General features: G+C 36.0%; 1 protein-coding gene and 1 non-coding gene across 9 annotated transcripts in view; both read left to right on the top strand.

Annotated features, from left to right (window-relative positions):
• LCOR (ligand dependent nuclear receptor corepressor) overlaps positions 1–25,009 on the top strand; it is a 145,778-nt gene that overhangs the window by 70,482 nt on the left and 50,287 nt on the right. For 6 of the 8 annotated variants that reach the window (XR_004344230.1, XM_030335581.1, XM_030335582.1 and 3 more), the window contains exon 5: positions 23,943–24,075. The exons of the other annotated variants lie outside the window; for them this stretch is intronic. Coding sequence is in view for 3 of the 6 variants with exons in the window: in XM_030335580.1 (XP_030191440.1) it covers positions 23,943–24,075 (133 nt within the window). In the remaining 3 variants the exon portion in view is untranslated. The remainder of the gene's footprint in view (positions 1–23,942; positions 24,076–25,009) is intronic. 8 annotated transcript variants of the gene reach the window in all.
• LOC115527815 lies at positions 21,845–21,949 on the top strand. The gene has a single exon (XR_003973052.1). It is a non-coding gene; the product is annotated as a U6 spliceosomal RNA (small nuclear RNA).

The raw sequence follows: 25,009 nt of genomic DNA, 5'->3' as shown, positions 1-25,009 counted from the left end.
AAATAGTGTGAAAACGTTATCTCCTACTCAGTCTCCAGTGACTTTCTCATTGTATTCTGGTTTTATTAGCCTAATGATCTGTGCCTCAGTACGCTCCACAGTTAGTTCACTTCTCTTTCTAATGCTGCCCCCCAATTGTCTTTTATAGAGTTTTCTTTCAGCTTAAACTGGTACAATCATTTGTTTTTTGTTTTTTGGGTTTTTTTGTCCAGTCATTTGTATTAAATAACATGCTTTTACTATTTGGACTACAGCACTACATATACCCATTGTTCTCTATCGCTTGAAATTCTCCTGCCCTTAACTCTTAGCTTAAGCTTCTATCCTGCTATCTATCACTGGTATACCTCTGCTCTTATTGCTGTTTCTAAACTTCACACTGTTGTAGTAAATGTTATTTATACCAGTTATTTGTCAGTTAATATTCTGCCTTATTTTGTTCCTATTTTTCTATGTTTGCATCTTGTGTTCTTAACTGTGTTGTCAACCTCCGAACACTGTGAACCATGTTGTATACTTCTTTGTTACCTCTGCTTGTAACCACTGTACCATTATTTATCATTGTTGGCAAGTTGCTTTCAAATCTGAAAGCCAATTTAAGAGCCTTTTAATGTTCTTTTCTGGCATCTTTTCTTGTTTACTACATGAAAAGTTGTTCCTGGGACTATCCAGGATGGTCTGTTCCCATTGAGTGAATGTGGAGAGTGTTTTGAAATTTAATGTGGTTTGAGAAAGACCAGAAAATTAAGCAACTGCTAGTGAGGTTGAAATTGGTCATTTTGAATTGTGTGTGTATGCACGCATGTGCATGCATGTTGTGACTGTTGAGCAAGTCATTAGTAAGCATTTTGGTGGAATAGAAGGAACAACTGTTAATTATCTTTTTTAAGGTAGGATGAGGAGGAAAGCCCTTCTATGGTCAGTAATTGAGTACAGTATATTCTTGTAATATGATTGAGTTTTCCATTGCTATATGCAGGTAAAATACTGTATGAATATTTTTAGAAGACAGAACTAGCAAGACCTGGAACTATGTAGCATTTAAAACAGCTGCTCTTACCGTTTTAGTTCCTCAATTTCTAGTTGCTTTTCTAACTAGAAAGAGTATTTCCGTTTGACAACCTAGCTAGTTCTGGGAAAGCTGGTATTCTCCATTAGAAACTTCACTACTTATCTTTGACATTTAATTTTTTCAGAGACAGCCATAACAACTATAGTGGAAAATAGGAAAAAAGAGAGCTTAGAAAATGTAAATTGCCAAGTATAGATCTCTAATTGTGTTAGATTTAAAGTGATTGAACTGAAACTCTTTGCAGGCACTTGGAGCATCTCATATGAGAATTACTACAATGTGTAGATAAATTTATCCACTGGGTTGAAGTTTACACTTTTTAAGGCTGGCTTTAAGATTTCAAAGAGAAGGAAATATCTAGAGTATGGTAATAGCCAATGGGTGGCAGCATAGAGCATGATAATGGAATCTTGAGTTTGGAGTTGGCATGATGAGATCTCCAAACAATATTTGGAAAAGCTGTTAGAACTATTGGTCTGATAGTTGGGAAAGAAATGACGCTTATGCATATTTTTTCATTTTGGATTTTCAGTGGGTATTGAAGCTGTTAAAATGGTTAAAGTAAATACATTATTTATGTTTATTTTTTTTAAATACATAGGTAAAAAATACAAAGTAGGCTCTTTGGAAAATAGAACAGGAATTCACCTAGAAATTAGTAAAACAACTGTTGATCTACCCTTCAAGACCCTATAGTGGTTAGAAAATATAATTTTTAAGAGATAGGAAAATACATTTTTTTTAACATCTGCTATGTGTACTATGTACCATTTGCTTATATTTGTTCCCATTTAAATCCTCACAGCAATCCTGTAAAGTTGGTTAAAGGCATCCCAGTTTTACAAATAAAGGAATTAGAAGGGTCACAGAGACTAAGTTACAGGATAAGTCACATGGCTGGAATTTGATCCCATGGTTTTTTAATTACATGCATTTTGATAACATAAGTAGGAACAGGAACATGGAAACTGGGGAGCAGGAATTAAAGTAGAACTTGGAATTACTCACTTTGAAAGACAGAAGAGATAAGTGTGTAGATGGTCATGAGTATATTTTTGAAATAGCCAGTCTCAGCTGTGCCTAAGAATCTGTTAGTGAGTGCCTGCCTCGCTGGCTGACTGGCTTCTTTCTTTTGTGTTTGTTGGGCACATAGTGGGCACTCTGTAAAATATTTACTAAATGAGGAATTAAGAAATCCTAGGAGGCTTAATAAACTTGGAGAATTATATTAATAGCTAACTTTTGAGTGCTTACGTGTGACAAGCATATGCACACAGTTGTCTGTGTTTATATACTCATGAAGCTTTTCTACTTCTTTTTAGCTTTAAAAAAAATAATTTTAGACTTATAAAACAATTGCAAAAGCAATAAAAGAGTCACTGTTATACCCTTTACCCAGACTCTCCATATGTTAACATCTTCTAATGCAATTATACAAATCAGGAAATATTGATACAATATTATTTAATCTAATTTCACAGCTCACCAGTGGTCCCGGCAATGTCATTTTTCGGGTCCAGGGTCCAATACTTTGTATTTAGTTGTCATGTATTCTTAGTCTCTTTTAGTCTGGAATAGTATTTTTTGCTTTGCCTTTCATAAATTTTGAAGAATACTGATAAATTGGTTTGTAGAATGTTCCCTCAATTTAGGTATGTCTGATGATTTCTCATGATTGAATCTAGGTTATGCATTTTTGGCAAGAATTCCACAGAATGATGTTGTGTCATCCTTAGTACACCCTATCAGGAAGCACATGGTGATGTCTTACTTTGGATCAGTTAGTTAAGCAGATGTCTGCCAGTTTTCTCTATTGTAAGGTTTCTATTTTTTCCCTTTTTGTATTTAATTTTTTATATTTTTTAATGTTTATTTATTTTTGAGACAGAGAGAGACAGAGTGCAAGTGGGGGAGGGGCAGAGAGAGAGGGAGACACAGAATCCGATACAGGTTCCAGGCTCTGAGCTGTCAGCACAGAGCCCGACGCGGGGCTTGAACCCACAGACCGCGAGATCATGACCTGAGCCCAAGTCAGATGTTCAACCGACTGAGCCACCCAGGCGCCCCTCCTTTTTGTATTTAATAGATACCTTGTTGAGAGGTACTTTAAGATTTTTGTGAATATCTTTTTCTCATCATACTAGTTTCTTGTCATACACTAATTTTAGCATCCATTGATGAAAGTTGCTTGAAAAATTACTACCTAGTGCTTACCAAATAATGATTTTCTATTTCTGTTATTTCTTCTGCTTTTGTTAGTTGGAATTCTGCTCTAAGGAAGAGCTTTCTTTTCTCCTCTATTTATGTATTTATTTGTTTACCTATCAATATGGAGTCATGGATTATTATTTTATTCTATGGATTGTAATTCGTTACAATTATTCTTTAATTTTGTATTGCAAATTGTCCTAGATTTGGCCATGGAGAGCTCTTTCAAGTTGGCCTATCTTTTTTGACCTTTTTTTTTTTTTTTTTAATAGCACTTCTTTTCTTTTTGGCACCAAGAAGCATTCCCGATTTACCTTTGCTTTCTCTGTCTCAGCTCTGGATTTCTCCAAGGAACCTTAGTTTCTTTTATTTGGAGAATTGTATGAGAAGGAAAGCAAGGTCTGTCTGGGCACTAGGTGTCTTCATCGGAACTGGGGTGTCATTACTTCTAGGTCTTCTCAGTTGTCTCAGCTAGGAAATATGTATGTTTACTTAAATATATGTACATATACATTTGTATTTCTTTATGAAAACCCATTTTGTGAGGCTTTTATTATGTTGATAGTATGAAGAGTTGATTCAGTAGTAGTGAGAAGGTATTGGAGAGATAGGAAGAATAGAAAATTGCTTCCAGTATTTATTGTCCCTAAAAATGGACTAATTCTAAGTGATAAATTTATGGTATCGCTGTGCTGTGTTTGGCTGAGATAGAGTAGAGATAGCTGTTGTAGAGTAAGGAGCATGGATGTTTCACTAACTAGGGATGATGGGAGATAGGATGATATACCAAAATATAAACTATGTTATCTTAAGTTTGTTATAAGACTGTTAGTAAGTTTAGTATTTGAGTAGCATTTTAGGAAGGTGTTTTAAGAAGATGAGACTTGGAAGAATACATAGGCAGATATGAGAGAGGCATGTTCTAGGTGGAGCCAGAGCACTTAATTTTGGATATACTAACAAGGTTGGAGGCAAATCATACAGATATCCTTCATTGCCCAGCTAGCTAAAGAATCACGTAATAAGATTCTTTTCTTGTTTATCATTAGTCTATCATGTTGTGTTCAGTATGAACATTCATAATTTGTTCTGTTTCATGAGAATATGTTAATTAAAAGTTTAGATACATCCTTTTAACATTTTAATTTTTATTGCTACTTTAGCACTTTGAAAGTTTATAGTAAGAGCAGATGGTGAATCTAGTTATTATTTTCTTGTCATATTCCACAACATGTATTTATGTCCAGTGTGTTAGCTTGGGTGTATTCAATGCTTCTTGATAGGAATGTCATCTTGTCTCAGGGTACCACAAATCAGTAAGTATTCATAGTACCTATTGTATAAAAGGACCTGTGGAAGAAAAATATATTAATATAGTATACATCTATTAGGGGTGAGAAAGAAAAACAAATATGAAAAGCTTAAAGGTTATTTATGAGAATTCAGTAGATGCACAGCAGACTTAATTGGATACCACAAGTCAGTACATGATTAATTACTCCATTAACTGTACAAATCTAGATTGTGAGACTTAACCTTGTTGTACTTCCAGAGTCCTTTTATATAGATTATTTTCAAAGATTAAGGAAAACCACTTGACTCCGTGAAATCAGTGCTCAGTCCAGGATCCCATTAAATATTGAAGTGGTTTTTTTGAACTCCCAATCTGTGGATTTTTCCCTTGAACAAACAGGCCTCAGTAAACTATTAATTGGTGGTTAACCAGTTGTGTTAAATTTTATGTGGTCAGAGTTAACAGATTTATCATTTGGTTTATTAAATGTCTAGATCGGTGGTAGGCCAGAGAGTCTACCAAAGAAGTAAAAGACTGATCCCCCCTTATGGGCTGGCTGTTGGTGACATCATGGGTGGCTAAAGCAATTAAACGAGATTTAAATTAGGGAGAGTTAAATCATCCATCGGACATGCCCAGAACCAAAGCTCTGATGTAGGTAGGAAACATTAAGAGTAAAACCCCCTCCTTCATTCTCCTGTATAATATTCAAAAAGATAGCGGATAGTACAAGAAAATGTAAGTACTGTAGTACTTGAGAGATGAAGTAGATGCACTGGAGTTGCTTAATCAAGGAGATAGAACTCATCCTGAACCTTACAGAGCTCTGTGTTTTAGAATGATTGGTTTGGTAGTCATTTTTAGGTTGTAATACAGAGGAATTTATAGTGAGAACATTATAGAAGGCTCTTCTAATCCAGAAAATTAGCCTGAATTAGGATTGTAGCTATAAAGATGAATAAGGAAGGGATGTATGTAAGGAATCTAGAATAAAGTGTTAAAACTTAGTGATTATGTGAGTATATAAATAAAGGAGAGGGAAATATTACTGCTGTTAGGTTTTCCAAGCCAGGCTGACTTAGCTGGTGGATTAACAGAAGTTGAGAATTGAGAAGAGGAAAGGTGTGGTGATCAGTTTTTATGGTGAGGATAATGAGGTTATTAGCTGAAAGCAGTTTGTGGTGAAAGTGAGCATTGAATTGGAAGTGTCTAATAGAGCTGTGGAAATGGAGTTGAAATAAGACATCTGAGCTGAATACTATTGATAGGATTTCTGAATGTATATGGTGATTGGAATACGTGTAGGTGAATCTTTGGTGAGGGGTAAAACATTTCTTCTTCCCCTATCCTGTATTAGATTTCTGTCCGTTTTGCAGTTGTTTGCGTTTAGCTGCAGATTGTGCCTTTCATACTGCTTTTTTTTGGTATTGTGCTAAAATGTACATTAATATAACATTTAATGTCTTAACCACTTTTAAGTATATAGTTCAGTAGTGTTAAGTATATTCACAGTATTTTGCAACCAATCTCCAGAACTCTTTTTATCTTACATAATTGCAACTATATCCATTAAGTAACTCCCCATTTCCCTTCCCCAGCCCCTGGCAATCACTATTCTACTTTTTGTCCTATGAGTTTGACTATTGTGGGTACCTTGTATAAGTGCAATCATGCAGTATTTGTCATTCTGTGACTGGCTTATTTATTTTACCTAGTATAACATCTCAAGGCTTTGCTATGTTGAAGCATATATCATAAAGGTAGAATAATATTCCGTTGTATGTATGTACCACATTATGTTTATCTAATCATCCAACAATAGACATTTGGGTTTGTTCACCAACAATAGATGTTTGGGTTGCTTCCACCTTTTGTAAATAACGCCACTGTGAACATTGGCATACAAATACTTCTTCAAGACCATGCTTTCAATTCTTTTGGGTGTATACCCAGAAATGGAATTGCTGGATCATGTGGTAGTTCTATTTTTAATTTTTGAGGGACCACCAAACTCTTTTCACATTGGCTGCACCATCTTACATTCTTAACCAACAGTGCATAAAAATTCTAATTTATCCACCATTCTAGCCAACATTTGTTATTTTCTGTTTGTTTTTTTGTTTTTATAGTAGCCATTCTGATGGGTGTGAAGTGGTATCTCATTGTAGTTTTGATTTGCATTCCCTTATGATTAGTGATTGTTCATGTGTTTGTTGGCCATTTGTACATGCTCTTTGGAGAAATGTCTGTCAAGTGTTTTTGCTCATTTTTAAATCGAATTGGTTTTTGTTGTTGTTGTTGACTTGTAGGAGTTCTTTCTAAATATTAAGCCCTTATCAGATAATGATTTGCAAGTATTTTCTCCCAGTTTGTAGGTTATCTTTTTACTCTCTTGACTGTGTCCTTTTATGCATAGAAGATTTTTTTTTTTTTAATTTAAAGTTTATTTTGAGAGAGTGTAAGCAGGGGATGGACAGAAGAAAGGGAGAAAGAATCCCAAGCAGGCTCCACACTAACAGTGCGTAGCTCGATGGCAGGGCTTGAAGTCATGGAACTGTGAGTTCATGACCTGAGCCAAGATCAAGAGTCAGACATTTAACCAACTGAACCACCCAGACGTCCCAATGCATGGAAGCTTTTAAAATTTTGATGTCCAGTTTATCTATTTTTACCTTTGTTACCTGTTCTTTGGGTGTCATATTTAAAAAAATCATTACCAAATCTAGTGTTAATGAAGCTTATCCTGCTATAAGGATTTATTCTAAGGGTTTTATAGTTTTAAATCTTTGATCCATTTTGAGTTGATTTTTGTGTGTGGTATAAGGTATGGATCCAGCTTCATGTTTTTTTGCATGTGGATATTTATTTTACCCAATACCATTTGTTGAATAGAGTGTCTCTTCTCCCAGTAAGTGGTTTTGACACTCTTGTCAAAAATCATTTGATCATAGGGGGGCATCTGGGTGGCTCTGTCAGTTTAAGCATCTGACTCTTGATTTTGGCTCAGGTCATGATCTCCTGGTTTGTGGGATTGAGCCCCACATTGGGCTCTGAGCTGACAGAGTGGAGCCTGCTTGGAATTCTCTCTCTCTGTCCCTCCCCTGCTTGTGCTGTATCTCTCTCAAAATAAACTCAAAATAATCATTTGATCATATATGTGAGGGTTTATTTCTGAGCTCTCCCTCCTGTTCCATTATTCTATGTGTCTGTCTTTATGCCAGTACCTATTGCTTTGATTACTGTAGCTTCATAGTATGTTTTGAAATTAGGAAGTGTGATACCTCCAACTTTCTTCTTTTTCAAGATTGTTTTGGCTATTTGGGGTCCTTTGAGTTTCCATATGAATTTTAGGATGGATTTTTGTATTTCTGCAAAAAATGCCATTGGGATTTTGATAAGGGTTGTGTTTTAAATCTGTAGATAGTTTGGGTAGTATTGACATCTTAACAATTAAGTCTGCCTTTTTTTCTTTCAAAAAATTTTGTCAGTTCCTTATTTCTAAAGTTAAAATCAATAGCTGTATATTTTACTTTTATATTATTTCAAAAGCACCAGCTACTGTGGTTGAAATAAAGGTACTGTGAATAATTAAAAGGAGGTTTTAGCCACAGATGTTCTTTTCAAGAAATTTATAGTCTAGTGGAGGAGGTAAGAAACACACACACACACACACACACACACACACACATAATTATAATACAGGTTATAAAACTAGTACTGTCAGAGTAGTATAGATTAAGTGCTATAAAAGTTTAGAAAAAGGCAAGATTACCCTTAGCTAGGCTTTTACAATACCACTGCCTCAAATATGCAGTTGGATATCCCTTCTATTTATAATGGTCTGGGGCATCTGGAGACATCCACAGTCATTATGGAGAACAGATCGAAATTCAGGAAGTTTTCGGATTGAGATTGGGTTGTGGATAAGAATGGGGATAGTATAGGGGCGCCTGGGTGGCGCAGTCGGTTAAGCGTCCGACTTCAGCCAGGTCACGATCTCGCGGTGCGTGAGTTCGAGCCCCGCGTCGGGCTCTGGGCTGATGGCTCAGAGCCTGGAGCCTGTTTCCGATTCTGTGTCTCCCTCTCTCTCTGCCCCTCCCCCGTTCATGCTCTGTCTCTCTCTGTCCCAAAAATAAATAAACGTTGAAAAAAAAAATTAAAAAAAAAAAAAAAGAATGGGGATAGTATAAACTTAATTTCTAGCCAGTGGAAGCATATAGGAAACCCATGCTCTTGACTGTGGAGGTGACTTGCATTTGTCTTGTAGTATTTTTAATAACTGTACATGTATAAGGGAGAAAAAGCTGTAACTGCAAATGCTGATAGTAGATGCCGGTGAATTAAGCAGAGCAGTAATAGTCATTTGCCACTTACATTTTAGGCTTAATTTGCATGAAAAGTAGTAACAGATGTACTGATAAGAGTCATTCATGGTAGTTTTGTTGTATATTTTGAATACCATATTTAACTCCTGGTGTGTATTCAAGCTTTGAACTTTGTTTTTTTCTATTCTTTAGCTTGATGGTTTGCTTAACAAAATTGACATATGGTAAAAATTGCATTAAGCACAATTTTTATTTTGTTAATGTAAAAAGCAATAATTTACATGAAGTAAGGTTTCTTTTTAGATAACTGACCTTAAAGAGTATGAGCATTTAAAGTGGTGGAGCCATTTTCCTTAAGACTTGCTGGCATTTAAAATAATAAGATGTAGGAGAGTGGCATTTAAATCAATGAGTTGCATCTTGTCAGCTCTTTTTAGTTCATTGCTTGAAATGTCACTAAGCCATGGGTAGCAGACATGGATGTAGATACAGGCCCATGATCTACTGGGGGAGGCTTGCTAACATAATTATTACAAAACTTGCATGCATGCACATGCTTCTAATTCCTAGGTTTTCTATACCATATTGTACGAATTTTTTAAAAATCACTTAAATTTGGAGAACACATGTACGTACAGATGAGGAATGGTCTTGAATTTAGATAGGGATGGCCCTAAAATGTTACCCCCTCAGTTTTGTATCACACTCCTGAAGTCTAAGCCATCTTAACCTTTCCCAAGTGAAATTTGTCATTATTTCTTCCATTTCCTTTCCTGAAGTGTTCTCTCTCATAAAATCAGCAACTTATATAAGTGTCCTTCCCCATTCTTACCCTCCAAAACACCAAAACTCGTAAGGTGACAAATAGTAGAGTTACAAAAGAAACTTTAAGGAATCTTAATCTTTGTATTTTGTTTAAAGTTTAATTTTATTAACTATTGCCCTAAGAACGAACTTCCAAGCTGACATGCTTTTGTTGCTTTATTTATTCAATAACATCCTTGCTATTTCAGGGACCAGTGGAACTACTTTTGTTACAGTTCTTGGAGAAATTTAATAATTCTATCAGGGGTCAGCAAACTATGCCCTATCTCCAAATCCACCCACAGCCTGTTTGTGTAATGCCTACAGGCTGAAGAGTTGGTTTTGGGGGGCGGGTGGGAACAGGGAAAGGGGGAGAGGGGGAGATGCAGCAAAGACTATATATATCCTTTAGAGCCAAAAGTATTTACTCTCTGGCCCTTGGTAGAAAATGTCTTACTCTCTTTTGAGTATCTTCATCAGTTTGTTGAGTTACTAAGAGAAGCCTGAAAGTTGTTAATTGCCCTATCTTGTTATTCTGTTTGCTTTTCTTCTGTGTATCAGAACAACTCATAACACAAGCACATACAGCTTTAATGGCAAGACAGGTGGGGTTGTGAAGGAGAGGATGAGAGAGAGAGACAAGGGAGATCTGGCATATTTGTGGGAGAAAAGTATGGCTTAACATTTGTCCACCCTGCCTTTTTACTTTGAAATAGTTTCACATTTATAGAAAGGTTGTAAGTGGTATAAAAACTTTTATATACCCTTCACCTAGATAACCAGTTGTTAACATTTTGCCACATTTGCCTTACTATTCTCATTCATTCTGTCTCAGAGATATTACATATAACATACACAGATTTTCCTGAACCATATCAGAATGAGTTATAGACATCATACCCCTCATATATCTCTATTCCTAAATATTTCCTTGTGTATTTCCCTATTTCCTAAGAATTAGGGTGTTCAGTTACTATACTATACAGTACAGTTACCAAAAATCAGGAAAGTTAACTTCAGTGGAATATTTAACCTGTGAATCTCATTTAGATTTTACCAGTTGTCCCAGTGACCCCCCCCCACAACTCCCTCCTTTAGTTCAAAATTTAGGATCACTCATCAAATTTTATTTTCTACTCTTTAGTCTCCTTTAATCTTGAATGGTTCCTCAAACTTTTATTTATTTTTAATGACACTGACATTTTGGAAGAGTACAGGTCATTTGTTTAGTAGAATGTTTTTCAATTTAGGTTTTCTAATGTTTCTTCATGATTAAATTCAGGCCATGATCTTTTAGCAGGAATATTAAATAAGTCGTGTTCTATCCTTACAGTAGAATGATCACATTGTGAAGCACATGATGTTAGTTTAGTGGTGATTTTTATTTTGATCCCTTGACAAGGTTGATGTTCACTAGGTTTTTCCACTGAAATGGTATGTACTTCTTTCCCTCTTGTAATTAATAATTTTTTTTTAAATCTTTTTTTTTTTTAACATTTATTTATTTTTGAGACAGAGAGAGACAGAGCATGAACGGGGGAGGGGCAGAGAGAGAGAGAGACGCAGAATCAGAAGCAGGCTCCAGGCTCTGAGCCATCAGCCCAGAGCCTGACGCGGGGCTCGAACTCACGGACCACGAGATTGTGACCTGAGCTGAAGTCGGACGCTTAACCGACTGAGCCACCCAGGCGCCCCATTGTAATTAATAATTTTTGAAGAGATACTTTTGAGACTACATAGATATCTCTTTTTTACTAAACCTTCATCCACTTTAATTTTGGTGTTGATGGTAATTTCTTGCTGGAATCGTTTTTCTGATGGCTTGAAATGGTGATTTTTCTAATTATTATTCCTCTGTATTTTTTCATTTGGCTTTATACTGTGAAGAAGAGTTTTCCTATTCCCTCTGTCATTTTGAAATCAAGATTCTTACTCTGTTCAAATATGTTATCCAGTATCCCAGATTCGGTTAATGGGAGCCCTTTCAAACCACCTAGTATATCCTTTTGACATGTCCCCATCATTTTTTGAGCACTTTAATACTTTCTGATACAACAAGATATTCTGGGTTCATCATGTCTTTTCCCTGCTGCAATACTGAATTCCATTTTTCTAAGGGGATCTGATTCCTTGGATGATACACGTATCCCCCTTTTTGGCCAGTCTGCATACAACTTGGTTAACAAAGACCAGCTTTTGCACAGTGATCAACCTCCTTATCTTGATTTGGATCTAAAGATAGAACAAAAATAGTGAAATGCCAACAATTCATGGTGACTATTTAGTTGTATCTATTCAAAATACAATGCAGAACGTAGAGAGCAAGTGAAAGATACTAAAAGTATGCTTGCTTGAGAGAAGAACATTCATATGAGGTTTTGAAAATAAGTGTCACGTTTCTTTGTGACTCTGAAAATGTAAGTAAGAATCATTTGTTTGATTTCCAAATGGTTAGTTCAACAAGAGCCAAAATTCAGTGATCCGTTCAGTATCTAGTATCTTAAATACCCTGAACCTATGTTTTAATGATTTTTTAATGAGGCAATATTTGTATATAATAAAATTTACCATTTAAGAGTTCAGATTAATAGATTTTGGTAAATGTATACAGTTGTGTAACTACCAGCACAGTCAAGGTTCAGGACAGTTCTCACCCTAAATTGCTTTCTCATGTCCCTTTGTAGTCAGTCCATTTCTTGGACACCCAATTAAGGCAATCACGATTAGTTTTACCTTTTCTAGAGTTTTATATAATAGGAGTGAAATACTGTGTAGTCTTTCATATTTAACTTCTTCCATTTAACATAATTTTTTGGTATTCTTATTTTTGTGTATACTCTTGGTCCTTTTTATTGCTGAGTAGGTCCCCATATCAGTTCACTTTCTTTTGGACTTTTAAATTGTTTCCAGATGTTGGCTAATATATTAGACTTACATATAAGTCTTTGGGCATATATTTTCTTTTTTTAAAGATTAGTTTATTTTTTTAAATGTTTGTTTATTTTTTGAGAGACAGACAGAAACAGAGCACGAGCGGGGGGAAGGAACCACAGATTCCAAAGCAGTCTCCAGGCTCTGAAATGTCAGGTCAACACAGAGCCTGACACAGGGCTTGAACTCACGAACTGCGAGATCAATGACCTGAGCCGAAGTCGGACTCTTAACCTACTGAGCCACCCAGTTGCCCCATTGGGCATATATTTTCATTTCTCTGGAATAAATACCTAGAATTGAAATTACTGGGTGGTAGTATCATTGTATATTTAACCTTATACTATTATATGGTTCACCAAATTGACTTAACCATTTTCTGATTCCATCAGCAACGTATAGGAATTCCAGTGTTTCCCATTTTGCCAACATTTGATATTGTCAGTCTTTTTTAACTTTAAACATTCTGGTGGGTCTATAGTGGTATCTCACTGTGATTTTATTGTTCATTTCCTTGTTGATTAATGATGTTGAACATCTTTATACATCTTATGTGAAATATTTGTTTGAATCTTTTCTCCATTTTTAAAACTTACTAAGTGGTAATAGTTCTTTATACATTCTGTATAAAACCTTTTGCCAATTTTTTCTTTTAAAATTCATGTATTTTATGTTCTGTTCTAGAAATCCTTGCTCAATCCAGTGTCAGACACACACAAAACTCTCATGTTTTCTTTTAGAAGCTTGCTAGTGTTGACTCTTGTGTTTTGGTACCTGATCTGTTCCTAGTTAATTTTTCTACATGGTGTTATTGAAGTGTTGAGGTTTACTATATTGCATAAGGTAATCCAGTTGTTCTAACACCATTTGTTGAGAAGACCTTCTTAACCCCTATTGAATTCTTAGGCATCTTTGTTGCATCAGTTGACAGTATGCCTGTGGGTATATTTCTGGACTCTTATTTGCCATTGAACTATATGTCTGTCTTTACACCCATGCCACAGTGTCTTGATCAGTGTATCTTTATATCTGAAAATCAAGTAGTACTAGTTCTCCAACTTGGTTTTTCTTTTTCAAACTTGTTCTGCTAAACCTGGTCCTTGGCCTTTCTGTATAAATTTTAAAAGCAATGCATTGATTTTTCAAAAAGCCTGTAGGCATTTTGATTATGATTGCACTGAATCTGTAGATCAGTTAGCATATTAGCTACATATTAGCAACACTGAGTCTTTCAGTTTATGATCATGGTTTATATCCTCTTTACATCTTAAATTTCCCTCAGAAATGTTTTGTAGTATCATTTCTCTTAAGTCTATGGAATTTCCTTAAACATTTCTAGTAGTACAGAGAAATAGCAACCCTTAAGTTGTAGGAAAAAGTATGAACTTCTTATTTGAAAACGTCTTTTGGATGTTTTATTGCCATTCCCCAAAAGGTAGCAAAGGATGATAATGAGTGTATTGTATGGATTATGAAGGTAGAGGTAACCAAACTTAATAAAGAACTTGAGGTCTTTTTCTATTAAAGATCCCAACATATTCAGTATTAAGTCTCCTTTCCTGCTTTGGGTGATGGATCATCAGACCACACAGTGTTGGTGGCTTCTGCAGCTTTGTTTTCCTTTACCTCTCCTTATCACCTTCACAGTCCGCTTAAAAGAAATTACCTTAAAAGGATATTGGGAAATTGACACAAAGTTGTGAAGCTGCCAGAGAACCTAGCAATTGAAGATACACAACCTACGCTTTCCCCAAACACTGTGTACAGAATTAACTTTTACACACACACACACACACACACACACACACACTTTTCTGCTTTTATGCCAGCACTAGCAGTTAGAAAATTAAGGAAACCTCCTTCTCATATGGACAGTAAAAATGTAAAATAATAAATATGTGGGAACTACATGAATAAACAACAGAATTTTAATTGAGCTCCGTTATAGCTCACTTGGGTAAATGTAAAGCAGCTCCTAAAAGAAAAGACTGAATATTTTTAAGGGTGTTACTACTTCCTGAAATACTTTCTAAGTATATTGCTATTCAGATCTAAACCACCTTGTCAAAACAAAACAAAAACCACCTTGTCTTCTTTGGGGAGCTGGTGTTGGTGGTGAGAAGAATTGACTAAGCTATTTTAAATATAATCTGAAAAAATAAAGCTAAAATGGCCAGGACATTTTAGAAAACATAACAAGTAGGGATTTGCCTTCCCAAATACTAAGATTTATTATAAATACATAATAAGTTTTAAAGTATGATACTGATCTTTTCAGTTCTTAAGAAGAGAACTTTTTTTTAATGTTTATTTATTTTGAGAGTGGGGGGAGCAGAGGGAAAGAGAGAATCTCAAGAAGGCTCCATGCTCAGCATAGAGCCCCACATGGGGCTTGATCCCATGACCCAGGAGTCGTGACCTGAGCTGAGATCAAGAGTCAGATGCTCAACTGACTGAGCCACCCAGGCGCCCCAAGAAGAGAGCTTTTTAAAAAATGTTTATTTTTGAGAGAGAGAATATTTCAACCTGGCTCCACAGTGGGGCTCAGTCTCACGAATTGTAAGATCATGACCTGAACAGAAATCAAGAGTCGATCACTTAACAGACTGAGCCACCCAGGCGCCCCTTGAAGAGAACTTTTAAAAAACATGACTGCTTCTTACCTGAGAGCTACAGAATCAAAAGCTTTGGCAGTATGTTCTAGATATATATGCTTTTAAGAAGCTTACAGTAGAAAAAATAAAAAAGAAGAAACTCACAGTAGATTTGATATGACAGAATCACCTGTGGCTATGAACAAACCCATGTAGGAGGACCAATTCTTGAATTCTGAAGGAAGCAAGTTCCGAGGAGATGCAGACTCCAGTGCGTATCTCCAACTTTATTCCTCTTCTGTTTTGGGCCAACAACTTGTTCTTTAATGAATAGGGGTAATAACTGTAAGGAAGAACAGTGGCTTTTTATTTACAGAAGAGTATGTCATATCATTTTTTTGGGGGGGGGCATACCATACATAATGACTTCTTTTAAATTTCAGATGTGGGGGAGGGGGTCGGGGGTGGGGTGATATGAATTTGTTGTTTCTGGATCTCCTATCTGTTAGGTTAACTTTATTAGCTCTGTACCGTTTGAATGTTTTTGTTCTTGTTGGTTCATTTAGTTTTGGCATATAGTATGTACAGTAAGGGAGGATGGCCTGTATTTTGTTTATACATCATTGCTGTAAATTTTTAACTTGGTGACCAGATGCACTTGATAAAAGCATATGATTTGGTATTATATTTTTCATCTCTGTTTATTATTCTGGATAAAAACAAGCAAAATAACCATTTAACTGGTGAAATTATTTTAAAGCAATCATTTAAGCTGGAAATAATTATCTTAAGGGCATATAGCAAATGGAGAATGATTTGTTCAAACAAACGTACTAAATCTCAGTAAGAACAGGACTCTGGGGGGCGCCTGGGTGGCGCAGTCGGTTAAGCGTCCGACTTCAGCCAGGTCACGATCTCGCGGTCCGTGAGTTCGAGCCCCGCGTCAGGCTCTGGGCTGATGGCTCAGAGCCTGGAGCCTGCTTCCGATTCTGTGTCTCCCTCTCTCTCTGCCCCTCCCCCGTTCATGCTCTGTCTCTCTCTGTCCCAAAAATAAATAAACGTTGAAAAAAAAAAATTTAAAAAAATAAAAAAATTAAAAAAAGAACAGGACTCTGGCATTTGACCCATGACCCACTCCCACCCTCTCCCTGCCCTCAGCTTGAAGGAAGCTCTAACTCTTGTCTGAGCAGGGGAAACAGACTGCGGGCATCACTCATACCTTCTAGCTTCTCGTGGCGGATGCTGTCTTCCAGGCAGCTGAGGTCAAAAAGCCTTCCTTCTCTCAGCCTTTTCTCAGAGTGGAAGTGTGCTCCAGTCTCAGCAGATTGAGCATACTGAGGTTTAGGTCAGGCCTCATTCATAAGGCAGAAGTTCTGTGCCAGGAGAGGCAAGTGATCCACCACCCCCTGTCATAAAGCACAGATGTCACTCTGAGAGAAGTGGGTTATTGTCCTAACCTCCAGTTCCTGTGCAGCAGCACAGTGGTTCTTCCAAAGGGAAAGGCAGGCCTTGAGAACGGAGAATTCTGTAGCTCTCTCAGGGGGACTGACTTTTGGAACAGAGCTTACAAAAAGTTGAAAATGATGGAGATCTTTGTGGTAAACAGTTAAGAGGAGGCTGGTAGCTCCATGATACTAGTAGCAACAAGTGAAATGGCAGACCAGTCAGAAGCTTTACGGAGAGAACCAGATAAAAAGAAGAGCCCTCCTGGGGTTCGAGTTAGCCTCAAAGACTGGCAAGGCAACACCCTGCCCTTACAAAGAGGCCCCACTTTCATTGGATCAGACACTGGTGCAATTTATGCCCCAGGATGTGGCAACAACACACCAATGAAACAAACTAGTTGAGGCTGACGCCTGGGTGTGTGATACTGCTACAGGCTGATCAGCGAGCACTGTGTAAAGGGAAGGCCTGAGAAAGAAACTGCCAGAGAGTCTGACTAAACCCACAGTCATTCCCAGTAGACAGGGAGACTGCATGCTCAAGACCGCATCCCCTGAGAAAAGTGATAACAGAGGCTGCACATTGGGGGGAAATAGACTTCAATGAACCTAGAGATCAAGAGGGACATTTTTTATGATAAAAGGGTCAATGTATTAGGAAGACCTATAACAACATATGTTGTTACATATGTAACAACAGAACTCCAAAACACATGAAGCAAAATGTGACAGAAGTGAAGGGAGAAATAGTTCAAAAACAAGAGTTGACTACATTAATACTCCACTTTCAATAATGGGTAGAACATCTAGACAGAAGATCAACACAGAGAAGAGATTTGAACAACACTCTGAAGCAACTAGACCTAACAGATGTGTATAAGGAACACTCCACCCAAAAAGAACAAAATAGTGATTCTTTCCAAGTATACGTGGAACATTTTCCAGGAAAGACTTTCTGCTAGGCCATAAAAAAATCAAAGGATTCCAATCATACACAATATGTTTTCCCACTACAAAGGAATGATATTAGTAGAAATTAGTTACAGAGGATATATGAGGAATTCACACATATGTGGAAATTAAATAATGCATTTCTAAATAATCAGAAGAAGGAATCACAAGGGAAATTAGCAAATAGTTTGAGATGAATGAAAGCCAAAGCATACCAAAACTTATGAGACATAGCCAACAGCACTTAGATGGCAATTTAAAGCTGCAGCTGCCTATATTTTAAAAGATCTTAGTTCAGTGCCCTGTCTTCCTTAAAAGACCAGGAGAAGAAGAGCATACTAAACCTAAAGCAGGCAGAAGGAAATAATGATTAGAGCAGAAATAAATGAAATAGTATAGAAAAATAGAGAAATTAACAAAATCAAAGGTTCGTTCTTTGAAAAGATACAACAAAATTGATAAATGTTTTATCTAGGACTGCTCAAGAGAAAAAGACTCAAATTACTAAATCACAAATCAGATAGAGGAAATTACTAGTGACCTTATGGAGATAAAAAAGATTTAAGGGAAATACTACTGTGAATCATATATAAATCAGCAGACTAGATAGTTTAAATGAAACAAGCAAATGCCTAGAATAAGACACAAACTACTGAAACTGACATAAGGAGAAATAGAAAATCTGAACAGACCTGTGTAGCAGGTTGAATTATGTGCCCCCCACTCAAAAAAAAAAAAAAAAAAAAAGATGAAGTTCTAATCCCTGGTACTTATAAATGTGACATTATTTGGGAAATATGGTCTTTGCGGATTAATTAATAAGTTAAGATGAGGTTATACTGGATTAGAGTAGGTCTTCAATCCAGCACCTGGTGTCTTTATAAGGGAGATTTGGAGACCAAGACACGCACACGGAAGGCCACGTAAAGTTAGAAGAAGAAATTGGAGTTAATGCTGTCACAAGTCAAGAAATGTTGGATTGCTGGAAATCACCAGAAGCTAGGAAAAAGCAGGGAAGGATTCTCTCATAGAGGCCTTCAGAAGGAGCATGGCTTTGTTGACACCTTGATTGCAGATTTCTAGATTCCAGAGTTGTGAGAGAATAAATTTCTGCTGTTTTAAGCCACTCAGTTTGTGGTAATACGTTACAATAGCCCTGGGAAACTAATGCAACCTAGAACAAGTGAAGAGATTGAATTGGTAATTTTAAAATTTCCATCAAAGAAAAGCCTGTGGCCAGACACCTTCATTGGTGATTTCTGCCAGATATTTTTAAAAGAACTAATACCAGTTCTACACAAATTTATCTAAAATATAGAAGACGACTTCCTCGCTTTGTGAGACTAGTATTTGAATACCAAAACCAGACAGATCACAAGAAAACTGCAGAGCAGAATCACTTAGGAATACCAATAACAACAGTAAAATTCTCCACGAAATATTAGCAAACCAAATCAAGGAACATATGAAAACTGTTATACTCTCTTACCAGGTGAGATTTTTCTCAGGAATGCAAGGTTGGTTTACGCCACAAAATCAATTAATGTAATATAGTGCATTCATGGGAATCAGTGATAAAAACCACGTGATCATCACAATGGCTGTCCGTGCAAAAAGTGACCAAATCCAACACCTTTTTGTGATAAAAACACCCAAGAAACTAGGACTAGAAGAGAAATTCCTCAGCCTGATCTACAAAAATACACAGCTGTGGTAAAAACTGGACATTTCCCCCCTAAAATTAGGAACAAGACAGAGTTGTCCATTCTCAATACTTCTATGCACTGTTCTACCAGAAGCCCTAGCCTTGGCAATTAGGCAATAAAAGCAGGGGTGCCTGGCTGGCCCAGTTGGTTAAGCATCCAACTCTTAGTGTCACCTCAGGTCATGATCCCAGGGTCATGGGATTGAACTTCGTGTTGGCCTCTGCCCTGAGCATGGAGCCTACTTAAGATATTCTCTCTCTCTCTCTCTCTCTCTCTCTCTCTCTCTCTCTCTCTCTTTCTCTCTGTCCCTCTGTCTCTCTCTCTCTGTCTTCCTCTCCATCCCCCACTCTCCCCCTCTCCCCCTCTCCCTCCCTCTGTCCCTCTCCCCTGCTTGTATGCGCGCGCGCACGCTCTCTCTCTCTGTCTAAAAAAAGAAAAGAAACCAGAGTTACCCAGATTGCAAAAGAAATAGTAAAAGTATTTGTAGATGACATGATGTTGTATATGGAAAATTTTAAGGAATCAACAGAACACAATATATTAGAGTTAATAAGTTCAACAAGGTTGTAGAATACAACATTTTTTTAAAAATTGATTGTATTTCTATACAATAGCAATGAATAGTCTGAACATGAAAATTAAGAAAACAGTTCCATTTACTATAGCATCAAAAGGAATAGAATACTTAGGAATAAAGTTAACACAAGTTTAAGACTTGTACACTGTAAATTAAAATTGTTGAAATAAATTAAAGAAGATCGAAATAAATAGAAAGGTATGATCTCATGTTCGTGGATTGGAACACTTAATATTATGAAGATGGCATTACCCCCCAAATAACCTGCAGATTCACTGCATAACCTACCAAGATCTCTGGTGACTTCTTTGCAGAGATTGGCAAACTGATCTTAAAATTCATGTAAAAATTTACAGGATGCCTGAGTAGCCAAAACAATCTTAGAAGAGAGGATTTACACTTCCTAATAGCAGAACTTACTACAAAACTACCATGATCAACATAGTGTGTTTCTGGCCTACAGATGGATATGTAGATCAGCGGAACAGAGTTGAGCATCCAGAAGTAAAATTTATGGCCAGTGATTTTTGACAAAGGAAGTTGGACCCCTTCCTTTTACCATACACAAAAGTTTATTTGAAACGGGTCATATACCTAAAAGTAAGTTCTAAAACTATAAAACATTTAGAAGAAAACATAAGAGTAAATCTTAATGATCTTGGGCTAGCCACTAGTTTTTTAGATATAATACCAAAGCACAAATGTCAAAAAATAAATTGGAATTCATTAAAATTAAGAACTTTGTACTGTTAACAGTAGTAGGTAGCATCAGTGAAGTGATAATAAAGCTCATTGATGGGAGAAAATATTTGCAAATCTTAAATCTGATAATGGGATTGTATCCAGAATATATCAGGAATTCTTACAACTCAAACATTAAAAAAGTGAGCCCAATTAAAAACTGGGCAAAGCATAAGAATGTACATTTCTCCAAAGAAGGTATTTAAATGGCCAGTTAGATGTTCAACATTATTAATCATTAGGGAAATCTAATCAGAACCATTAGGCACCATTTCTTGTGTACTGGAATGGATGTAATAAAAATGATAGCAAGTGTTCATGAGAATGTGGAGAAGTCAGAACCCTCACTGCTGTTGGGAATATTAAATGGTACACCTGCTTTGGAAGATGGTTTATTGTACTTTTTCAGAATGGTAAATATAATTAGCATATGATCTACAAATTCCACTCCTAAATACATATCCAAGAAAAATGAAAATACACAAAAACTTGTACACAAACACTAAAGACTGCATTATTTGTATCATAGCAGCCAAAAAGAAATCCAAATGGTCATTATCAACTGATGAATGGGTAAAATGTGCTACATCAGTACAATGGAATGTTATTTGGCAATAAAAAGGAACGAAGTGCCGGTATCTGCTACGATGGGGTGAACCTTGAAAACATTATTCTAGGAGGAAGAAACCACACACACACACACACACACCATGAATATTGCACGATTCCATTTATGTGAAATATCCAGAATAAGCAAGTCTGTAGAGAGAGGCAGAAAATAATACAGTGGTTGCCTAATGTTGGGGCAAGTGGGAGAATGGGAAGTGAGTGACTGTTAATGTCTTGGGGTACAAAAATATTCTGAAGTTTATCATGGTGATGGTCCCACACCTCTGTGACGCTACAAGAAAAACATTGAATTTATACTTTAAATAGGTGAATTGTATGATACGTGTATTATATCTCAATAAAACTGTTTGGAAACAAAACAAATAGGTGTGACTATAATTTAGATGAACCAACTGAAAGTTATCTGAAGGTCTCAGCGTCCAGATTGATAAAATTGGTAATTAATTGTTTAATTCAAGAAAAAACATGTAACACCATCCTTACTGAGTGCTGTTAGTTGCTATGAGTTGATTTAGATTAGAAAGTAGCCTGAATGCAACATTTGAGCATGGTTTAAGTATAGATATTCTGTGCTTGCTTTGGCAGCACATATGCTAAAATTGTAACCATACAGAAAAAATTAGCATGGCCCCTACGCAAGGATGATACAGATTCGTGAAGTGTTCCTTATTTTTTGTGGTGAGCTCCAAGTGTTGTATGTAAGTGTTGAATCACTAAATTCTACACCTGAAATTAATATTACACTGTATGTTAACGAGCAGGAATTTAAATAAAAACTTGGAAAGACATGGAAAGGATACACGTATTTGTAAATGTATGTGTAGAATCAATGGGGATAGCTGTATGCTTAACGCATTGAAACTACACTGTGTACAATGCGTCCTTCAACTGACATCTTCTCTCATTGAGATACGCATTTTTAAACACGAAAAATAAAGATATCCTGCTGAAAGTCTGACTAAACTTACTGAATGTAGGACTGAGGGGTTAAGTACAGTTTATACCATATAATGTCTGAGTTTAAAAATCACTAAACAATGAAATGCCATTAAAACACAGTTGAGGATTTTATTGGTCTCTAATTAGTACCTGTTCCTGATCCTTTCAGATGTTAAATCTGTATCAAAATTACGTTATTTTGTGATTCATTTTTAAAAATTAATTTCTTTAGGCCATGAAAGAGAATGTTGGCAAATACAACTATAATAAAGTTGGCAAGTACAACTATAATAAACTTAGTTGGTTAAGTGTCCAACTCTTGATCTCAGCTCACGTCTTGATCTCAGGGTCGTGAGTTAAAGCCTTGTGTTGGTTGGGCTCCGTGCTGGGCCGGGGAAGCCTACTGAATGAATGAATGAATGAATGAATGAAAATGTTTTTATAATGACTTTATAACAATATTTTCTTTATGTGGCAGACTTAACGTGTCTCATGGATATTTTATGGGATGATTGTTTTCGTTTGATTATGCAAGAGAGTTCTTCATATTAAACTGTAATATATAATTGGTGCTAAATGTGTCTTTGCAAAAGACACATATTTTGGTTGTGCTGCTGACACAGTTTGTACAATGGAGAAATCATAAAAAAATCTGATTGCACATGTCATTGCTTATATTTGAAATCTTTGAGAAAGTTGTGGATTATAATGTGCCTTCAGTGCCCTGTTTGCTTCCTTTTCACTGTGTCAGGGTGTGTCCCCATTTTCTTTTTAGAGTACTTTTAGGTACTTCTAAGTACTTTTAAGTTTTCCCTGACAGAATTATATATGCCTGTGGCGATACATTGTGGTGATTTGAAGTAAATTATATGCATTGGAACTTAAAGAACACTTAAAAGATGTACTTACTTAGTCTCCTGTTCATTAGTTACAAGAGTGGAAGTAAATGCAAAGCATTGTCTACCTAGTCTAGTGCTCCTACAGCCTGAGAGCAGATTCTGGGAGTCTTTGGGATGAGTCTAGTGTGGCAGTTTGAAACTTTGTGATCAGGACTTAACATGTTTATATTGTAAGCATGTTCAAGCATATATAGAAATGTGTACCTTTAGAACATGTGACGCAGTATATTTTTAAATTCTGTTTTCTAGAGCCAGTTTTAACGTATTAATTTCACAACTCTCTAAACATTTGAAAGCTACAGTTTATGAATTATATTCTAGGCACAGAATTATGAATTCGGATACATTCTTTTGAGTTTTCCCTTCTAACGGCCCTTTTAAAACTATGTTTGTTTTGTGTCTGGAGAAAACATCTTATACTAGGAGGGCAAACATGATTCTCAAATAGTATTTAGGATTTAAGCTATTTTTTTTGTCTGAGTTGAATGTCTGTGTACTATTGCTGTATGGTGTAATAAGAACGGACATATTTAAATGCTCAAGAAAAATCTTCCGTTAGTAATGTTATTTTAATTAGAGTTTATCTGTCAGTTTTAAACAAAACTTGTAAGATACATAAAAACCACCCAAGTATATTTTTACATTCACTTTGCTTTTATACTTTTGTGGAGATAAATTTTATTCTGATTTAAAGTTTTAAGATATTTTAATTGTATTAAACTGATTTGTCTTATCTGTTACTAACATTTGTCTTTGATTTTGCATCTGTGCTTTTGATACTGAATGGGGAAAGATTTTTGTGCAAATATTTCACCAAATATTTTTGCAGGGACACTTAGTCGGTCTGGATGAACCAGCTTCGGGAGCTGGGCAAGAAGCTCTGCTTAAACAAGAGCAAGCAAAAATCATTCGATTCGAGAGACAAGCAGAAGAGTTCCTCAATGCAGTCTTTTATAGAAAAGGTTGGTTCTAGTGAAGAATGGCATTTAGCATCTGCTTGTCTTATATTTTCTTAATTTTAATGTCATTTTTAAAAAGTTACTTTTAAAAACATTTTTCTTTGTTGATAACACACTTTATATTCCTTTGGTCAAGTTAAATTTGGAATAGGTTAAGGCAACTCCTCTTCCCTCTTTTTCAGTTTGAAGTGATGGAATCATGTAAGTTTTGTTAAATAGTTCCTGAAAGTATTATGAAAGTCTAAAAAATTCTGAGGTCTCAGTACTAATATATTTTGTCAAATTTTCTTACATACATAGTGACAGTTTTAATCGCAGATAACCATAAAACTGTATAAAATTTTAGTAAATTCCTTGCTGAAATTTCATTTAGAGAGATGTGAAGTTGTATCTTAAAATTAGATTTACAGGCATTTATTTCCTTGATAGAGCCTTGTTTTGCTGAAACTTCTTTAAATTATTAAAATTAGAGAAAGGAATTCATAATTATGTAATAAAACTTTCCCCCTTACATTTGAGGTGGTATTTAATAGCTCCACCTCTTATATTTTTCAATTGAACTTTCTCCTTAAAACCTTTGTAGACATGATTTACATTTTGTTTCTCTGTTCACAAAGCCTAATTACCATCGGCCAAGACCTTCAGAAAGCTTCCTTCCCTCTATGATCCATTCTAGTGAAGTCTTTACTTTCAAGAAATTCTAAATGGATTTGTGTTCCTTAGTTATGTCTTTCCTCTAGTTCCAAGACGGAGGTTACTGTGATAGGTTCTAAAAAAGTTTCCTACAAACTCTTGTGACCCTGAATACTCTAATATTCAGCAGACTCAATGATTCTGCTTTCTTTAGTACTTCTTTATATGTTCTAGTTTATATCCCTCATTCTTCTGGGAATTCCCTCCTTCCCTCTGAAATTTGAAGGGTGATTTTTGCCTTTAC

The sequence above is a fragment of the Lynx canadensis genome, chromosome D2 (genome assembly GCF_007474595.2).
Source record: "Lynx canadensis isolate LIC74 chromosome D2, mLynCan4.pri.v2, whole genome shotgun sequence".
Classification (NCBI taxonomy): domain Eukaryota; kingdom Metazoa; phylum Chordata; class Mammalia; order Carnivora; family Felidae; genus Lynx; species Lynx canadensis.
The sequence above is the reverse complement of the archived record's forward strand: the minus strand, read 5'-3'. Positions and strand labels throughout refer to the sequence as shown.